The 15,814-nt window shown below is 42.6% G+C and overlaps 1 protein-coding gene and 1 non-coding gene across 2 annotated transcripts; one reads left to right on the plus strand and one right to left on the minus strand.

The window, feature by feature from the left end:
• The first annotated feature begins 76 nt into the window (after window positions 1–76).
• On the plus strand, window positions 77–12,914 carry ehmt1a (euchromatic histone-lysine N-methyltransferase 1a). Its single transcript, XM_058374900.1, has 24 exons — window positions 77–219; window positions 588–675; window positions 2,520–2,926; window positions 3,069–3,180; window positions 3,273–3,385; window positions 3,529–3,742; window positions 4,494–4,639; window positions 4,802–4,945; window positions 5,553–5,761; window positions 5,872–5,949; window positions 6,300–6,382; window positions 6,487–6,593; window positions 6,705–6,827; window positions 7,431–7,532; window positions 7,673–7,777; window positions 8,225–8,379; window positions 8,506–8,673; window positions 9,074–9,215; window positions 9,317–9,394; window positions 9,575–9,690; window positions 9,794–9,880; window positions 11,875–11,953; window positions 12,107–12,282; window positions 12,367–12,914. Exons 2-24 carry the CDS (start codon window positions 654–656, stop codon window positions 12,575–12,577), a joined length of 3,177 nt encoding a protein of 1,058 aa, XP_058230883.1. The 5' UTR covers window positions 77–219; window positions 588–653; the 3' UTR covers window positions 12,578–12,914.
• A 2,344-nt stretch (window positions 12,915–15,258) lies between these two features.
• On the minus strand, window positions 15,259–15,331 carry trnaa-agc (transfer RNA alanine (anticodon AGC)). The gene has a single exon. It is a non-coding gene; the product is annotated as a tRNA-Ala (tRNA).
• Window positions 15,332–15,814: the final 483 nt, after the last annotated feature.

Here is a 15,814-nt window from a genome sequence, read left to right on the forward strand (position 1 = left end):
CATGGACGAATTGATTTGGGTTTAAACTGAAAAGAAAGACAGAAAAACTCAGCGACAGCTCTGAGGTGATTGAGGAAGCAGCCAGCAGGAGCCGCTCGAGCTAATCACGGCGGCGGGTTAGCTTCAGTCTCCGGGCAGAGGAAGTGAGGCAAGCGCTGCCTCTAAACTTTCTTTGTTTTTATCCTCCTTAATAGCACGAAGCTTAGTTTCTTTTAACAGGTAGGGATTAATCTTATATCCGAAGTTGACTCGAACACCATGGGCTCATTTTATGCTTTTAAAACCCGCATTAGTTCTCCCGGACCGTAGTGTTTTGATGAATGATGTTTTCGCTAACGTTAGCCTAGCTTAGCTAAGCCCCACTGGTTGGTGGTCGCGCGGTGGGCTCACAGGAAACCGCTCTTACTCTTACACTTAAAATATTTGCGGTAATTTCGGCGTGTTTTCGTATTAAACGACTGTTTGACTAGTGTTTTTGTTTAACTAGTGTAATGTTGTTGTAAAATGTTTTAATTACAGCGTTAATAAATCAAAGGAATAAGCTGTGATATTGGATATGAGTTAACTTTCTGTATGCATGGTTGCAGTCTGCCTCCTCTCTGCAAAACTGGAAAACTTTGGAAAAATCTTCTTTGAATGGTCTTCTGAGAGCCATGGCCAAACCTAAAAGACCTGGTAAGTTCAGTAAACCTTTGTTATCATAACAAACCCTGATCATTTTTCTATTTAGTTTATTTACACCGACCAGGCATAACATTATGACCACCTGCCTGATATTGTGTTGGTCCCCCTTTTTGCTGCCTGACCCGTCCTGCACTGTGTATTCTGACACCTTTCTATCAGAACTTCTCCAGCAGTTTGAGCAACAGTAGCTCGTCTGTTGGATCGGATCACACGGGCCAGCCTTCTCTCCCCATGTCCATCAGTGAGCCTTGGCCGTCCATGACCCTGTCGCCGCTTCACCACTGTTCCTTCCTTGGACCACTTTTGATAGATACTGACCACTTCAGACCGGGAACACCCCACAAGTGCTGCAGTTTTGGAGATGCTCTGATCCAGTGGTCTAGCCATCACAATTTGGCCCTTCATCAAACTCGCTCAAATCCTTACGCTTGTCCATTTTTCCTGCTTCTAACACATCAACTTTGAGGGCAAAATGTTCACTTGCTGCCTAATATATCCCACCCACTAACAGGTGCCATGATGAGGAGAACATCATGTCAGTGCTCATAATGTTATGCCTGATCAGTGTACTCACAATATAAGGATGAGTTCATTTCGCTGCAGCTTGTATACTCTATATATCTGTGTATGTGACAAATAAATCTAAAACCACTGATTTAATCTTTCAGTTAGTATTCTTTACAGTTATTATTAATGTAAATATAGACGCACCAGTCGTTTGAACAGGAACACATGGACACGTGTTCATTCATACGATTATCCAAGCAGCCAAACATTCAGCAGCAGTACAGTGCTACAGATACAGGTCGCAATCATGCAGATGCAGGTTGCAATCATGTAGATGTAGGTTGCAATCGTGCAGATGTAGGTTGCAATCGTGCAGATGTAGGTTGCAATCGTGCAGATGTAGGTTGCAATCGTGCAGATGTAGGTTGCAATCGTGCAGGTTTCACTTCATGTTCACATCAAAATAGGGAGGTTTTTTTGTACCTCAGTGACTTTGATCTGTTTGTTCCACATGGGCTGGTTTGAGATTATTTCAGAAACATCAGTCTCGAGAGATTACACAGAATAGTGCAAACACATCCAGTGAGTGAGTGTTCTGCAGTTCTGGTGAGTCCTTGTACTTGGGAGAGTTCACAGCCAGACCGATTCAAGCTCACAGGAAGGCTACTTTTAACTTAATATAATCACTCTATACAACCGTCCTGAGCAGAAAAACATCTCAGAATGCATCAACAGAGTGTTGTTGATTTCACTCCAGGTATTTAAGGCATTTAAGGAGGGAGGGGGCAGACTCACCAAAACTGGATAGCTGAAGAACGGAAAACATCGCCTGGTATTTTTCCCCACCCAATCTTCAACCTTCTGCTTTTTGATGATTTTTTTTTTTTTTTTTTTTTTGCACCATTCTCTGTACATTCTGTAGTCATGTGTGTGTAAAATACCAGGATATCAGCAGGGTGGCACAGCCGGGCACATGACCTCTCTGTGTGGCGTGTCTATCTGACTAGGCCTGATGTATTTTGGACATTTGAGGTGTATTACAATATTCCAGTCGTAACCAACATTTTTTTTATTATGCTCTATTGTCAAGTTTAAACTTGTATAGATAAAATAATTAAACCTTTGTGTGCCATAAATCATGTCTAAATTGGTGATAATGTGATCCATCTCTGTTATTAATTATACTGAAATGCTGAGATGGCATTTCCAAAGTAGTATAGATGTTTTGCTAGAGTGGCAGCATTGTTTCAGTATACAGCTCTAAGAATGGGTAAATTTAGGGATTAAAAAAAAGTTCATAGATGGCTTTAACAATTATACTTTTTTAGGTGTGGACAAGCCTGGTGGTGCATCAACGCGAGGGAAGAAAGCTAAACTTAAGCACAAAAGCGGAGGCTCCGAGTCGGGGAGAAAACAGAAAGACGCAGAAGCAGGTCTTCATTTGCTTTCTGGACAGACTGCATCTAAAGCCACATCCTCTCACACCAGAAAGGGGTCAGTCCCAGCAACAGTCCCACCTCAGAAGACACAGTGTTCAGGTCCTGATGTTGCACAAAGTCATGCAGTTAAGTCCCTTCAGAGCTCGTCCCGGACTTCAGCTTCTTCTTGGAGATCAGAGATGGGCAAAACAAGCTCAAAACGCTCTGAGGAGGGGACTAGAGGGTCTACGCTGGTGCAGTCCCGTTTGGCATGGAAGACCATGGCCAGTCCTGCTCCTACTGTAGATGCACTCAAGGTCAGACAAAAACAATCGGGGGGAAAAATATAACTAAGCACTAATTCGTCACTATATTGACACACAGTCATAATACCTATTGTGTCCGTGAACGCCTTAGTATCCAAATCTCTTGATCCATGGTTTTGTGTTACATGCAAAGATCCTAAATGCAGAAACACGAGCTTCCGTGAAAGACGCCGAGCTGAAGATTATGCCGTCTACTCAGTTAAAGCTCCCGCAGACGCCGAAAGGCTCAACGAAAACACCGGCAGGTCAGTGTCACGCTCCTTCTCTTATGGATTTCTCCGGTGCTAACTAGAGCAAGACCCGACACTGCACTGCCTTCTCTTTTATTTATACGCAGTAATAAAGAAGAAGAAAAAGAAGAGGAAGATGGGCTTGTATAGTTTTGTTCCCAAGAAGAAAACCAAAGTGTCAGCTCAGACCAACCTCACTTTATCTACCTCAAACAGCCAAGTGAGTGGTGTTACCTTTTATTATATTGAGTTCAAATCACATAGTGTGAATATAGGAAGCCATTCTGGGATTTAAAGGGGCACACGACTTTCTCTTTTCCTCTCTTTTTTTGTAACAACATGATTATTGTATGCTGTTATTAGAAACCGGTGTCGCACGGAGTGAAAGGGTTACAGCTGCCCATAGAGGAGGCTTTTAAAGCCAGAACAAACGTCGATAGCAAAGAGACGCCGAGCGAAACAGCAGTTGAACTGCAGAGCAAGAGTGTGCCATCTCCCGGAAACGTATGCGAAGAATATACAGAGCTTCCTCTACACACACTGGCGCAGGAGAGCGTCCTCACGGCTATAAACACAGGTATGCACTATGGACACTTAGATAGCCTTTCCATGTCAGACCTCACAGCACAGAAGCAAATCAAGAGATAATGGAGTTTTTGAAAGCCGGAGTTTTTTAAAATATAAGAAGGTGAAGGGCTAATGGTTATTGTACTTGACATTTGCAAATTAATTTCTCTTACGTGAAATCGCTTATTAAAACCTTTGCCCTTTTTTCCTATAGGGTGAACTGTCGTGTCCTATCAAGTTCACTGAAAAATTAAGGTGCCGACAATTTTATCTCGGCGACGTTTTAGTCCAAACTTCTTTCAGATAACCCCTAAAACATACCCTAAATATGTTTAATTCTCCAGATCGGATTGATCACGTATATTGTGTAGAGCACTCGTGTGGGTTCTTTCCTGGTATCATGGTGTATCCTATGTAGTAAACAACCAAAGTAAATAAACAGGTCTTTAGCCTAGTATTAGCATTTAGCAGTATTTCAATTAAAGATGGCAGATTTGTTATAGCTAGTAAGAAGAGAGAAAGAAAGAAAAAGAAAGCTATAGTGAAAACACTGACAAAACTAATGGTTGATGTAATGTGCCTTTGCTGTAGAAGGGTAAAGCACTAGCTATGAATCCTTTCATCTTAACCTCAAAAGATATTTTGGGTGTCACACGGGTTTACACACTTTCTTTTTCCTGTAACCTTTCAGCAAAACCCATTCAGATGTTTGCACTCGTCGCTTACAGAAGAACTGAGAAATGACTGCTGCTGTTTTACAGGTTTGCCTGAGGATAAAGAAAATATGGAGTCGGACGAGACGCTGGAGCCGCCCCTGTGCAGCTGCCGCATGGAGACACCCAGGAACCAGGATGTAGTAACGCTGGCAGAGGGAAAGTGCATGGCTGTAGAGGGTGTAGATGGGAAGGTATCGTTCTCTTTGTCTCACACGATTGACTTCCTCTACTTTATTCATTACTTCCTGTTAATCCCTTCACTTTTCTTTACCTGGTTGGAAAACATTTCTACTTTTGCTTCCAGTCTACTGTGAATTGTCACACATCTTTTTCCCTCCTTTCGCCACACGTAGCTGAGTTTATGTCGAAGACCGATCCAGAAGCAGGAGATGATGCGTCCGTCTCTGCGGATCCCATTGCTGGTACTGTGTGAGGATCACCGGGCCGGTATGGTCAAACACCAGAGCTGCCCAGGCTGTGGCGTCTTCTGCAGAGCCGTGAGTTTAGTTTGATTTAAAAGAGCTTCAGTACATTATTAAAGGCACAACTAGGGGGGAAAAAAGACAGACCTGTCCGATTCCTGCATCTGACCTTACGGATTATGCCTGTCCAAATGATCATATCTTTATGCCTTGATACGAAGCTGTTTTTAGTATCTGATTTGGATTATTGTAACTAGATACGTTAAAATGTTTCCGGAAACAGATCAGGCTACAAGCAAGTTCCTTATTCTAGAACACTGAGCCTGTTTAGTAGCTAATACTTCAGTGAAAACATCATTAGCTTTAGCTATGATGCTGCTGACCTAGACTAATATCCAGAAAAATTAAACTAAGCCTCTGAAAGGCTTGATCAATTCGCCATGCAAAGAGCCCCAGAGGAACCCTCGTTTCCAGGAGATTTCTAGGACATTTAAATAGAAAGGCCTGACCTGGTCCTCGGATTAAATAAATATTTACAGAGCTGATGAGTTCTGATCTTCTGTCCCGTGCATTATATATTTTTCAAATAGAATCCAAGTCATAACTCTATAGTACAGTGGGTCAAAAATAATCGATGAAATTATTCAGTGAAAGTTACAGGAGATGACTGACTCTCCTGCAGGGAACGTTCATGGAGTGCCAGCCGGACGGACACATCTCTCACCGGTTCCACCAGAGCTGTGCGTCGACGATTCGCGGTCAGCTCTTCTGCCCTCACTGCGGTGAGGAGGCTAGCCAGGCTAAAGAGGTCACCATTCCCAAAGCTGCTCCTATTACCCCCATCACTGTAGCTGCTGTACCTGAAGACAAAGGAGATCCCGCTTCGGCAGAGTAGGATCACGGCTGTAACAATTTACATTTATACTTTTGATATTGTATTTAGTTTATATGAGTGCTAAGATCTCGGTTTTAGTATTAAAATATCCATTCATCTTTTATAGAAAGCTAAGAGCCGGTACTCCTGAGGAACCTGCTGTAGAGTCGCTGGAGACGGTTCTGGAAGCACTGGAGGATGGAAAGTAAGCCTCCGCAAGTGTCTACGACTTGCTGTAAATTTAGCAGAACAGGTTTTTGTGATTTAAATATCTTTAAGGGATGAATTATTACGACAAAACAGCTCATCATGTCCCAGTATGTCGCTGTCATTTTAATTACATTAGGTAACTTTCCAGTTTTGTATCCTGAGAGATTGTAGACACTCCTTTTTCATGAAATGCCATCGCAAGCACTTAATTTATTATTCATTATCAAAAGATTTTCATCTGCGGTGCATAATAAACTCTGCCGATTCCCAACTTAAGAGGAGTCCTGAAATATTTGCTGAATTAATCTGTTGAAGTACCTTTTTTTCCTACTCTCTCTGTCTAAGATATAAAAGGTCAAAGCTTCCCCCTAAGCAGCTCTTCTACTCAGCTAAGATAGGAGATCTTCAGCAAGTCATGCAGATGCTAGGTAAGGGGCTGTTTGTATGTATAATCACATATGCTGCATAGATTCAGACATATTTGTACAGCTTGTGTCGTGAAGCACTTATGTATCGTCTCTGTGGCGGTCAGTGGAAGGAACTGACCCCAATTTGCAGATGGAGAGTGAAAGAAGGCGCACCCCGCTCCATGTGGCCGCTGCTGAGGGACATAAAGAGATTTGCCACATCCTGGTTCAGGTATCTCAAAGCCCCATGAGGCTGCTGTCATCTTAGTGATGTATTTCAAACGCAGAGTTTCCTAAATTAGTGTTGGTGCACTACTGTAAGCCCTGTGTGTGTTTCTTCGAGGCGGGAGCAAACCTGGACATGTGTGATGATCAGCAGCGCACGCCTCTGATGGACGCCTGTGAGAACAACCACATGGAGACAGTAGAGTACCTGCTGAAGGCCGGGGCCTGCACATCACACAAGGTAATTTAGAGCAGGGAAATGACTTGGTGGGGATTAATAATAACACTGTGAAAGATTTTCCTGGAACAAAGTGCTGGGTCTAACAGGGATGATCTTACGGTGCACTTTATAAAAGACACTGCAAATGAGGTGGAGTAAAAAAATTACACAGTCTTTGTGTACACACACACACACACACACACACTGTCACTGTATTCCACTTATATAATCTCTTGGAAAGGTGTAAAAAAAGAAGTACACATTTTAAGGAGCAATTTCTGAATTAAGCGATGTTATTTGACAGGTTTATTATTTATCACAATTCTGTTTATTTCATGAATAACAAGTTTTATAATAAATTTTTACTAAAGAAGCAGGCTTATATAGGTTTTATTACACATTTATAAAAGAAAAGCCTGTTTTCTTTTGAGTAAAAAAGGGAAATGATTGGCTCAAAAATAATTGGGACCATTATTGCGCAAAATAGTTATAGTACATATCGTAAAGATTTAAGTGTCATTGTATTCCCAAACTATTGCCTAAATGGTCCAGTTTTAACCTTGTAAGTGTCCTACTTAAGTGCTGTACTAAACGTCTTATTGCTACCTGATTATCTTCACCCAGGATATAAGGGGCTCTACGTGTCTCCACATGGTGACTCGAGGAGGCCACATCGGGATACTGCAGCATCTCCTCTCCACTGCCTCTGTAGATGTTAACTGTAAGGTATGCAGTGAGCTGTACCTTTTCTTCCCCGGTGAACGCATCATATATACTGATATAGACCCGAGACAGGTGAAGAAGAGTGGGCTTTGTACGTTTCATACTTTTCCTTCTTTTCTTATTTGTGAATCGATTGCTCTCAGGATGACGGAGGCTGGACCCCCATCACCTGGGCAACTGAAAACTTGCACACAGAGCAGGCGAAGCTGTTGATCGCTCGCGGTGCCGATATCCATATGAGAGACAAGGTGGGCACCGGGTTCGAATGAAGAATTTCCAATGACTTTAATACTGTGACTAAGGATTAGATCATACGATTACGCAGGCCATTTTAATTATTTTCTGTTTATTTTTATGGCCCTGAAATTAGTTCCAACCTCAGATCTACAGTAAAGCTCCTCCGTTCTGCTGGTTTTGAGGTATTTGCAGTTTTTCAGTGGAAGGGTATGAGGTCCGAGAGGAAGAGAAGGTCTATTCAGGGTTTTCAACGCAATTATGTTTCATCATGTAGCCAACAGAGAGCCGTAAAAAAAAAATTCCGCTCCTTTAATATTAGATTTCATGTTCTCATAACGACATGGACGTCTTTGCGATTTTTTTTAATTTTTTTTTATAACAAATGTGAAGGCTGAAAGAGACCAATAAAGGATCCCGTATTGTCCGGTAGACGTTATTTGTGATGTAATTACTTTCAGGAGGAGAATATCTGTCTGCATTGGGCAGCATTTGCAGGCTGCGTTGACATTGCTCAACTGCTGCTGGAGAACAGATCCGACCTGCATGCTATGAACATACACGGAGACACGCCTCTGCACATCGCTGTCAGACAGAACCAACTGGATTGTGTCATGTGAGTGTGGAGCGGTAATCAGATACGGACATACAGGTTAACCCTGCATGTGCTTGTGAGACCCTTCCGTATCGTTATACTACTCTTTTTATTTTTCATAGTTATAACAAACCTCTCCGTATGCAGGCTCTTTCTGTCCCGAGGCGCAGACGTGAACCCGAAGAACAAGGATGGAGAAACTCCTTTAAGTTGCTGTAGCGTCAACTCCAAGATGTGGAGCATCCTTAACACCAGCAAGAAGCTGACTGACGCCCGCAGAGGCAGAGACAGACAGGCAGAGAAGCAACTCTGCAGGTAGCTCGAGCGTCTCCTTTTGAGCATCTTCTGTGCTTGTAAGGAGCGAAAGAGAATAACGGCGTTAAACAAATCCATTATAAATAATAATAAACAAATAAAAAAGGAAAGAAGATGCAGGAATGAAGAAGGGAGGGGGGGGGTGGAAAACAGAGGAACTACGAAAGAAAATCATTTAGGAAAAAAAGTAGTAGAAGGAAGGACATTTAAGAAAGCACCAAAAAGATCACGTAAGGGGAAAAAAACAAAAAAGTAGGAAGGAAAGACAAAGGAAAGTGAAAAAAGCTAGCAGGCATTTTAATATTAAAACAATAATCATCGTCATCATGATATAGAAAATAATAACGATTTTTAGTATTAGTACTTCTTGCAGAATTTTCTTAAATCTGGTATTGCACAGAGATTTGTCTCGGGGTTATGAGGACGTCCCTGTGACCTGCGTGAACGGAGTGGACCAGGAGCCCTGTCCGAACTTCAAATACGTCCCCGAGAACTGTTTCACCTCTCAGGTGAACATCGATGAAAATATCACACACCTACAGGTGAGGCAAAAAATATGCATATTGAGTAACACAGTCATTATTAGTACATGATGTCTACTGCGTTTATTTATTGATATCTTTATCGCGTGTCTGTGATGCAGCACTGCACGTGTAAAGACGACTGCTCATCCAGCAGCTGCATCTGTGGCCAGCTCAGTATACGCTGCTGGTATGACCGGGTAAGACGATACCTTGTTCCTGTTTTTTGTTCATTGCGTAATTATTCGAAATGATCACTATATGACAGAATCAGTCAGTGTTCTTGCCGCTCTGTTCCTCCGTGCGATGACAGAAAGCGTTTCGCACGATCACCATATTGAAGCTGCCATTCTAATCCCCGTTGTCTGTGCCGTGTTCAGGAAGGCCGTCTGCTCCAGGAGTTCTGTCGGGAAGACCCGCCCTTTCTGTTCGAATGCAACCATGCCTGCGCGTGCTGGAGAACATGCCGGAACAGAGTGGTGCAAAACCGTCTGCGGTAATGCCGCGTTCGCTCTCTTTTCTCTGACGCAGCATGCTCAGTGTATGTGAATAGTATTTCATCAGACTCTAATGGCGGTTTTGTGTTTGTGTGTCGTTAGGGTACGACTGCAAGTCTTTCGCACCCCCAAAATGGGCTGGGGTGTGAGAGCGCTGCAGGATATTCCTGAAGGAGCCTTCATATGCGAGTAAGGCCTTTTAAACTGCTCACATCCATTAAAAAAAATCAATTAGAAGTTTTTTAATGATAGAAATGCATGAGTGTTGTTGACTCATTCACCTGTACCACAAAAACATTAACTTTAAACTTATGTACACCAACCAGGTATAACATTATGACCACCTGGCTAATACTGTGTTGGTCCCCTCTTTTGCTACCAAAACAGCCCTGACCCATCATGCACTGTGTATTCTGACACCTTTCTATCAGAACCAGCATTAACCTTTTCAGCTATTTGAGCAACAGCAGCTCGTCTGTTGGATCGGATCACACGGGCCAGCCTTCGCTCCCCACGTGCATCAGTGAGCCTTGGCTGCCAATGGTTCACCACTGTTCCTTCCTTGGACCACTTTTGATAGATACTGACCACTGCAGACCGGGAACACCCCACAAGAGCTGCAGTTTTGGAGATGCTCTGATCCAGTGGTCTAGCCATCACAATTTGGCCCTTCATCAAACTCGCTCAAATCCTTACTCTCGCCCATTTTTCCTGCTTCTAACACATCAACTTTGAGGACAAAATGTTCACTTGCTGCCTAATATATCCCACCCACTAACAGGTGCCATGATGAGGAGATCACCAATGTTATTCATGGCATCTCGCAGTGGTCATAATGTTATGCCTGATCGATATATAATAAAGTTTCAGAGGCAGTTACTGATTCCCAACAGTGAATATTAATAAAAAGAAAAAATATATAGTCTGTGACACGGTGGTGCATCGTGTAGCGTTGTCGTCTCACAGCTCCTGTTTGATCCTGAGCTCAGGTTACCGTCTGAGAGGAGTTTCACGTGTTCTACTCGTGTCATTGTTGGTTTGCTCTAGGTTCTCCAGTTTCATCCCAAAAATAACCTGGTTGGTGGATTGACTGTGTGTGTGTGTGTGTGTGTGTGTGAATGCACACATGGTGCATTGCCATAGCCTGGCATCCCATCTGGGGTGTATTCCAGATCCATGGCTTGCCTGACCAGAAAGGAAAAGACTTACTCGATAGGAGTAATTAAAAATAGAAAAATAAACACGCACATGATCCATCCATTACACTAAGAAGGTTAAAGACATGAGGTCTATCTGAATACTGTGTTTCTCTGAACATTTTGTGGTATCAATACATTATTAGATCCTTCTTTGGTTATTATTCGATCCTTCTTCTTCTTACGAAGCCTTTATTTAGCCCCTGAACCCGCCCCCTTTCTTTTATTTCTGTGCCACTAGGTGGTAAAGGCATTGTATTTTGGATTGTCTGTGTATTTGTCCTATATTGTTCTTAAAAAATGAGGGGTTGAATGTGTTTAGGATTGATATTGAAACGTCATATTAAATCATAACCAGCTTTTTGGAGTCAAGGTGAAATAGTTTTTATTCTGTAGGTTCCTTCCTGTTTGCCATAGAGTTATGATACTGAGGTGTTTGTCTTTAGGAACTGAAGGTCCACGACTTTTCTGTTGTTTCATCAGTCCACCATTTGGACATTCTTTTTTTGTGTGACTTCCTTTTAAAAGAGGTTGTTAATTCTAGGAGATCCTCGTGTACCACCAGCTGAACTGCTTACATGTTGGCATTGATGCAAATATGATCATAAGCGTGTTTGAGGCATTCGTACTATAACAAGAAGAGCTAGACTTCCTGTCTGCCTGTTTCTAAGAACGTAGTCCCATCTGTTAAGGGGAACTTATACAGATTTAGAGCTTCACCCGACCTCTTTAAGTGAAGTTTTAAGTCAACAGGATCCTGTTCTTTTCTCATTAGACAGGAAACGTCTCCTATTTGTCAGCGCCGATCACGCGCTGTTGCTGGAGATTAGATTGAAGATGCTGGCGTATTCCTTTAAATAGTCTCCTCTCCAAGAAAAGGGTTTTAATTTTAATTGAATATGAAATGGAGCACAGAAAAAGGGGAACTATAATAGTTATTGTTAATTATTCATTCGTCCGTGATTAATTTCCACGCTGCGTGTGCAGGTTCGCCGGCGAGATCATTTCGGACGGAGAAGCCAACATCAGAGACAACGACTCGTACATGTTCAACCTGGACAATAAGGTCAGTGTTGTAATGCTGACATGTCCAAGGCAGACAGTCGAGCCGCATCTGGCCAATAGGTTGTGCTGTAGATTCTCATCCACAATGTAGTACATAGTCTCCTTGGCTTCATCTCGGATGAAATAAGTGCTTTTAATTTGTGTCTCCCCCCAGGTTGGCGAGGTCTACTGCATCGATGCCCAGTTCTATGGCAATGTCAGTAGGTTTATGAACCACCTGTGTGAGCCCAATCTGTTTCCTGTGCGCGTGTTCACCAAACACCAGGACCTGCGCTTCCCACGTATCGCCCTGTTCTCCTGCAAATTCATACGAGCTGGAGATGAGCTAGGGTAAGGCTTTCTACCTTCCATTCATCCATTCACACTCCCGCACTCTGGTTTTTATTTATTTATTCTTGTTCCTCTTTACCCAAGGTTCGATTACGGAGATCAGTACTGGGAGATTAAGCGGAAGTATTTCAGCTGTAAGTGCAGTTCTCCTAACTGTAGGCACTCGGGGGTCGGTTTGGGACGCGGCCAGGTGGACAGCTCGGCCCAAACGCCCACCGTCCGGAGTTCCTCTCAGGTAGCCAGCACTCAGCACATTCGCTCAGCCAACACTGGACAAGCAGCAAGCCAACCCTGACCTGCCTCTGTGAGGACACTGCAGAGATGAACTCATCACGTCCTCAACACTTCCTCTTCCGATTTCTCGGTAGTGCTCTACCGTGTTGTATTTTTTATTATTATTTAAATCTATGAAGAAGCGATTCTTTTTAAAGTTGAATGAATTCGTATAAAATTGTACCGCGAAGCAATTTCTATCTCTTTAACATGATCGAAGGATTCCGAAAATGCAAAATATATATTTTATCAATAACGTTTTTAATTTTTTTTTTTTTAGACATCCCAATTTTATCATCACTCTAATGTTTATAATTGTGATATTCATGCAGATTAAAGCCTCTTTTTTTTGTAGATATTTTCTATTATACGCTTGATGTGCTGTCTTGATTCATTTTTATGGCTCGTTCAATGGGAACTGAAGTTCCATTTCGGTGAAATACGGCTCATCCTTGAGCGATGGCGCTTATGTATTTAACATCCCAGATTTTTATTTATTTTCTGCTGATGGAATTGCCTAGCGATGCAAAAACCACTGATTCGGTGAAACGAAGCAGCCGTGAAATATCCAAGCCTCGTTTCCGATAATTCTCCCGGATGTGTTTATACTTGTAGTGTATTAACAGCTGGTTAACTGTCAAGACTCTTAATAAGGGAGATCTGAACACTCACCTGAACAGACAGTGAGGTCAGTTTCAAGGCTTTCAGATGAGTACATCATCGTTACGAACCCGATGTTTCACATTACCGTAAAGAGGATCGCATTTCCGGCACTAAATCCTGAGCTCATCTAGAAACATGAGGTTTACAAAAGACAATTGCACAACGGAATTAATGTTCCCTGCAGCTCCGTTCCTATGAGCCAAACAGACACACCAAGTGTTCAGACACTCTCAATCAGTGCTTGGCCCGGCGCGCTGGCTCCAGCTGCATCAAATCCTGTGCACTTTCCAAACAACAAAACAACACAGACCTATTGCACACCATTCCCTAAAAAATGGTCTCAGTGTCTTCTTCTGCCATCGTTTACATTTTATTCACATTCCACTAACATGACATCAGATCAACAATCAATCCTGAGCTTTAATTTCAGCGAGTTATTCCATCTCCTCAGCATACTGCCAGTTTTTTATCACCGTTCTGTACCTTCTCTGCTGCTTCAGCTGTAGAAGATGCCATAAAAGTGAGAAGTTATTTTACAAGACTCGAATCCGCAATTTCCTGGCACACTTTTCTCCAAAACAAATTCAATTTTCAGCTCTGTTATCCAATCCGTCTTTAATTTGGGGTTTAGACACATTATTTATTTGAAAGTATTTATTTCATCTGAACATATTGCTTCCACAGCTGTGCTGTTTTCACATGGCCGGTGAAGGTGTGTATACACAGAGCAGGCATAACATTATGACCACCTGCTTAATATTGTGTCGGTCCCCTCTTGACCCGTCCTGCACTGTGTGTTCTGACACCTTTCTATCAGAACCAGCATTAACTTCTTCAGCAGTTTGAGCAACAGTAGCTCGTCTGTTGGATCGGATCACACGGGCCAGCCTTCGCTCCACCTGTGCATCAATGAGCCTTGACCGCCCATGACCCTGTCGCCGGTTCACCACTGTTGGACCACTTTTGATAGATACTGGCCACTGCAGACCGGGAACACCCCACAAGAGCTGCAGTTTTGGACATGCTCTGATCCAATCATCTAGCCATCACAATTCGGCCCTTCGTGAAACTCGTTCAAATCCTTACACTTGTCCATTTTTCCTGCTTCTAACACATCAACTTTGAGGACAAAATGTTCACATGCTGCCTAATATATCCCACCCACTAACAGGTGCCATGATGAGGAGATCATCAGTGTTATTCACTTCACCTGTCACTGCTCATAATGTTATGCCTGATCGATGTGTGTGTGTGCCAGAGTATCATTACAGCTCTTAATAGCCGCCTTCATCAAAAGTTCACCCACCCATATGCAGCCTTCAAAATGCACCAATAATCAGAGTATTGATCATAACATTTGAAAACATAAGCCAGCATTTCCCACCTCAGTTACCTTAATTCAGCTAGCGGATTGTGTTTGGTTGCATTGATCCTTTTTCAGGGGTCTGAAATGGCATGACTAAGCACCGTGCACAAATGGTTAATTGAATACTTGTGGACATAAAGCTGCTGCATAGCCACTGTCGTGTAGCAAGATGTCTTGAGGAATAAAACATTTGGGGGTGTGCTTTTATAGAAAAATGATCAATGATGGTGTGTTTCGATACAATCACGACATGTAGAATACGTACTTAAGGTTGATTGATGTCCAGTAACAGCACAACCTGTAGTATTTTATTCTTCACGTAAATGGGATCAGTTTTTAAAATGTATTTATAACACTTTGGCATTTTATCATTTTCTAATTACATTTAAGTTCATTCCTGTTATCTCGTGTAAGAGCTATAAGCGGTCGTTTCTTTCTCAACTCGTAAAAATAAAAGGACCAAAAGTTTCTAGAATAGATTAGCTTTTATTTGTCACAGCACAGTGACTACCTTCTTCACATATCCCAACTTTGGAGACTGGGGTCAGCGATGATACAGCACCCCTGGAGCAAGGAATGTTAAGGGCCTTTGCTCAGGGGCCCAACAGTGGCAGCGAACCCTGATCCTCCAATAAATAACCCAGCACCTTAACCACTGCCCATTCAAATATCTTTGGAGGATGCGGGCATCGATCCCGCTACCTCTCGCATGCTAAGCGAGCGCTCTACCATCTGAGCTAATCCCCCTCTTCTACAGTGTCCTATACTGGAAAATTCAACATTACAGCTTTACCTCTATTACAAAGATGCCTTTCAAAAAATATTAAACAAATATACGTTGTTAGTATAGAAAAGATAAGCTATTATTTAAAATATCTTACCTCTTTCTTTTTAGATTGCTCCATGACCATGAAATTAGAGCGGTGTCCCATTGCTCAACACTGATACACTGCATTGCCAAAAGTTTTGGGACACCGTTCCAAATCATTGAAATTCAGGGGTTGGGCTCGGCTCCTTAGTTCCAGTGAAAGGAACTCTTAATGCTTCAGCTTCATACCAAGACATTTTGGACAATTTCATGCTCCCAACATTGTGGGAACAGTTTGGGGGATGACCCCTTCCTGTTCCAACATGAGTGCACACCAGTGCACAAAGCAAGGTCCATAAAGACATGGATGAGTGAGTTTGGTGTGGAGGAACTTGACTGACCTGACCTCAGTCCTGACCTCA

The sequence above is a fragment of the Hemibagrus wyckioides genome, linkage group LG22, assembly GCF_019097595.1.
Source record: "Hemibagrus wyckioides isolate EC202008001 linkage group LG22, SWU_Hwy_1.0, whole genome shotgun sequence".
NCBI classification, from domain to species: domain Eukaryota; kingdom Metazoa; phylum Chordata; class Actinopteri; order Siluriformes; family Bagridae; genus Hemibagrus; species Hemibagrus wyckioides.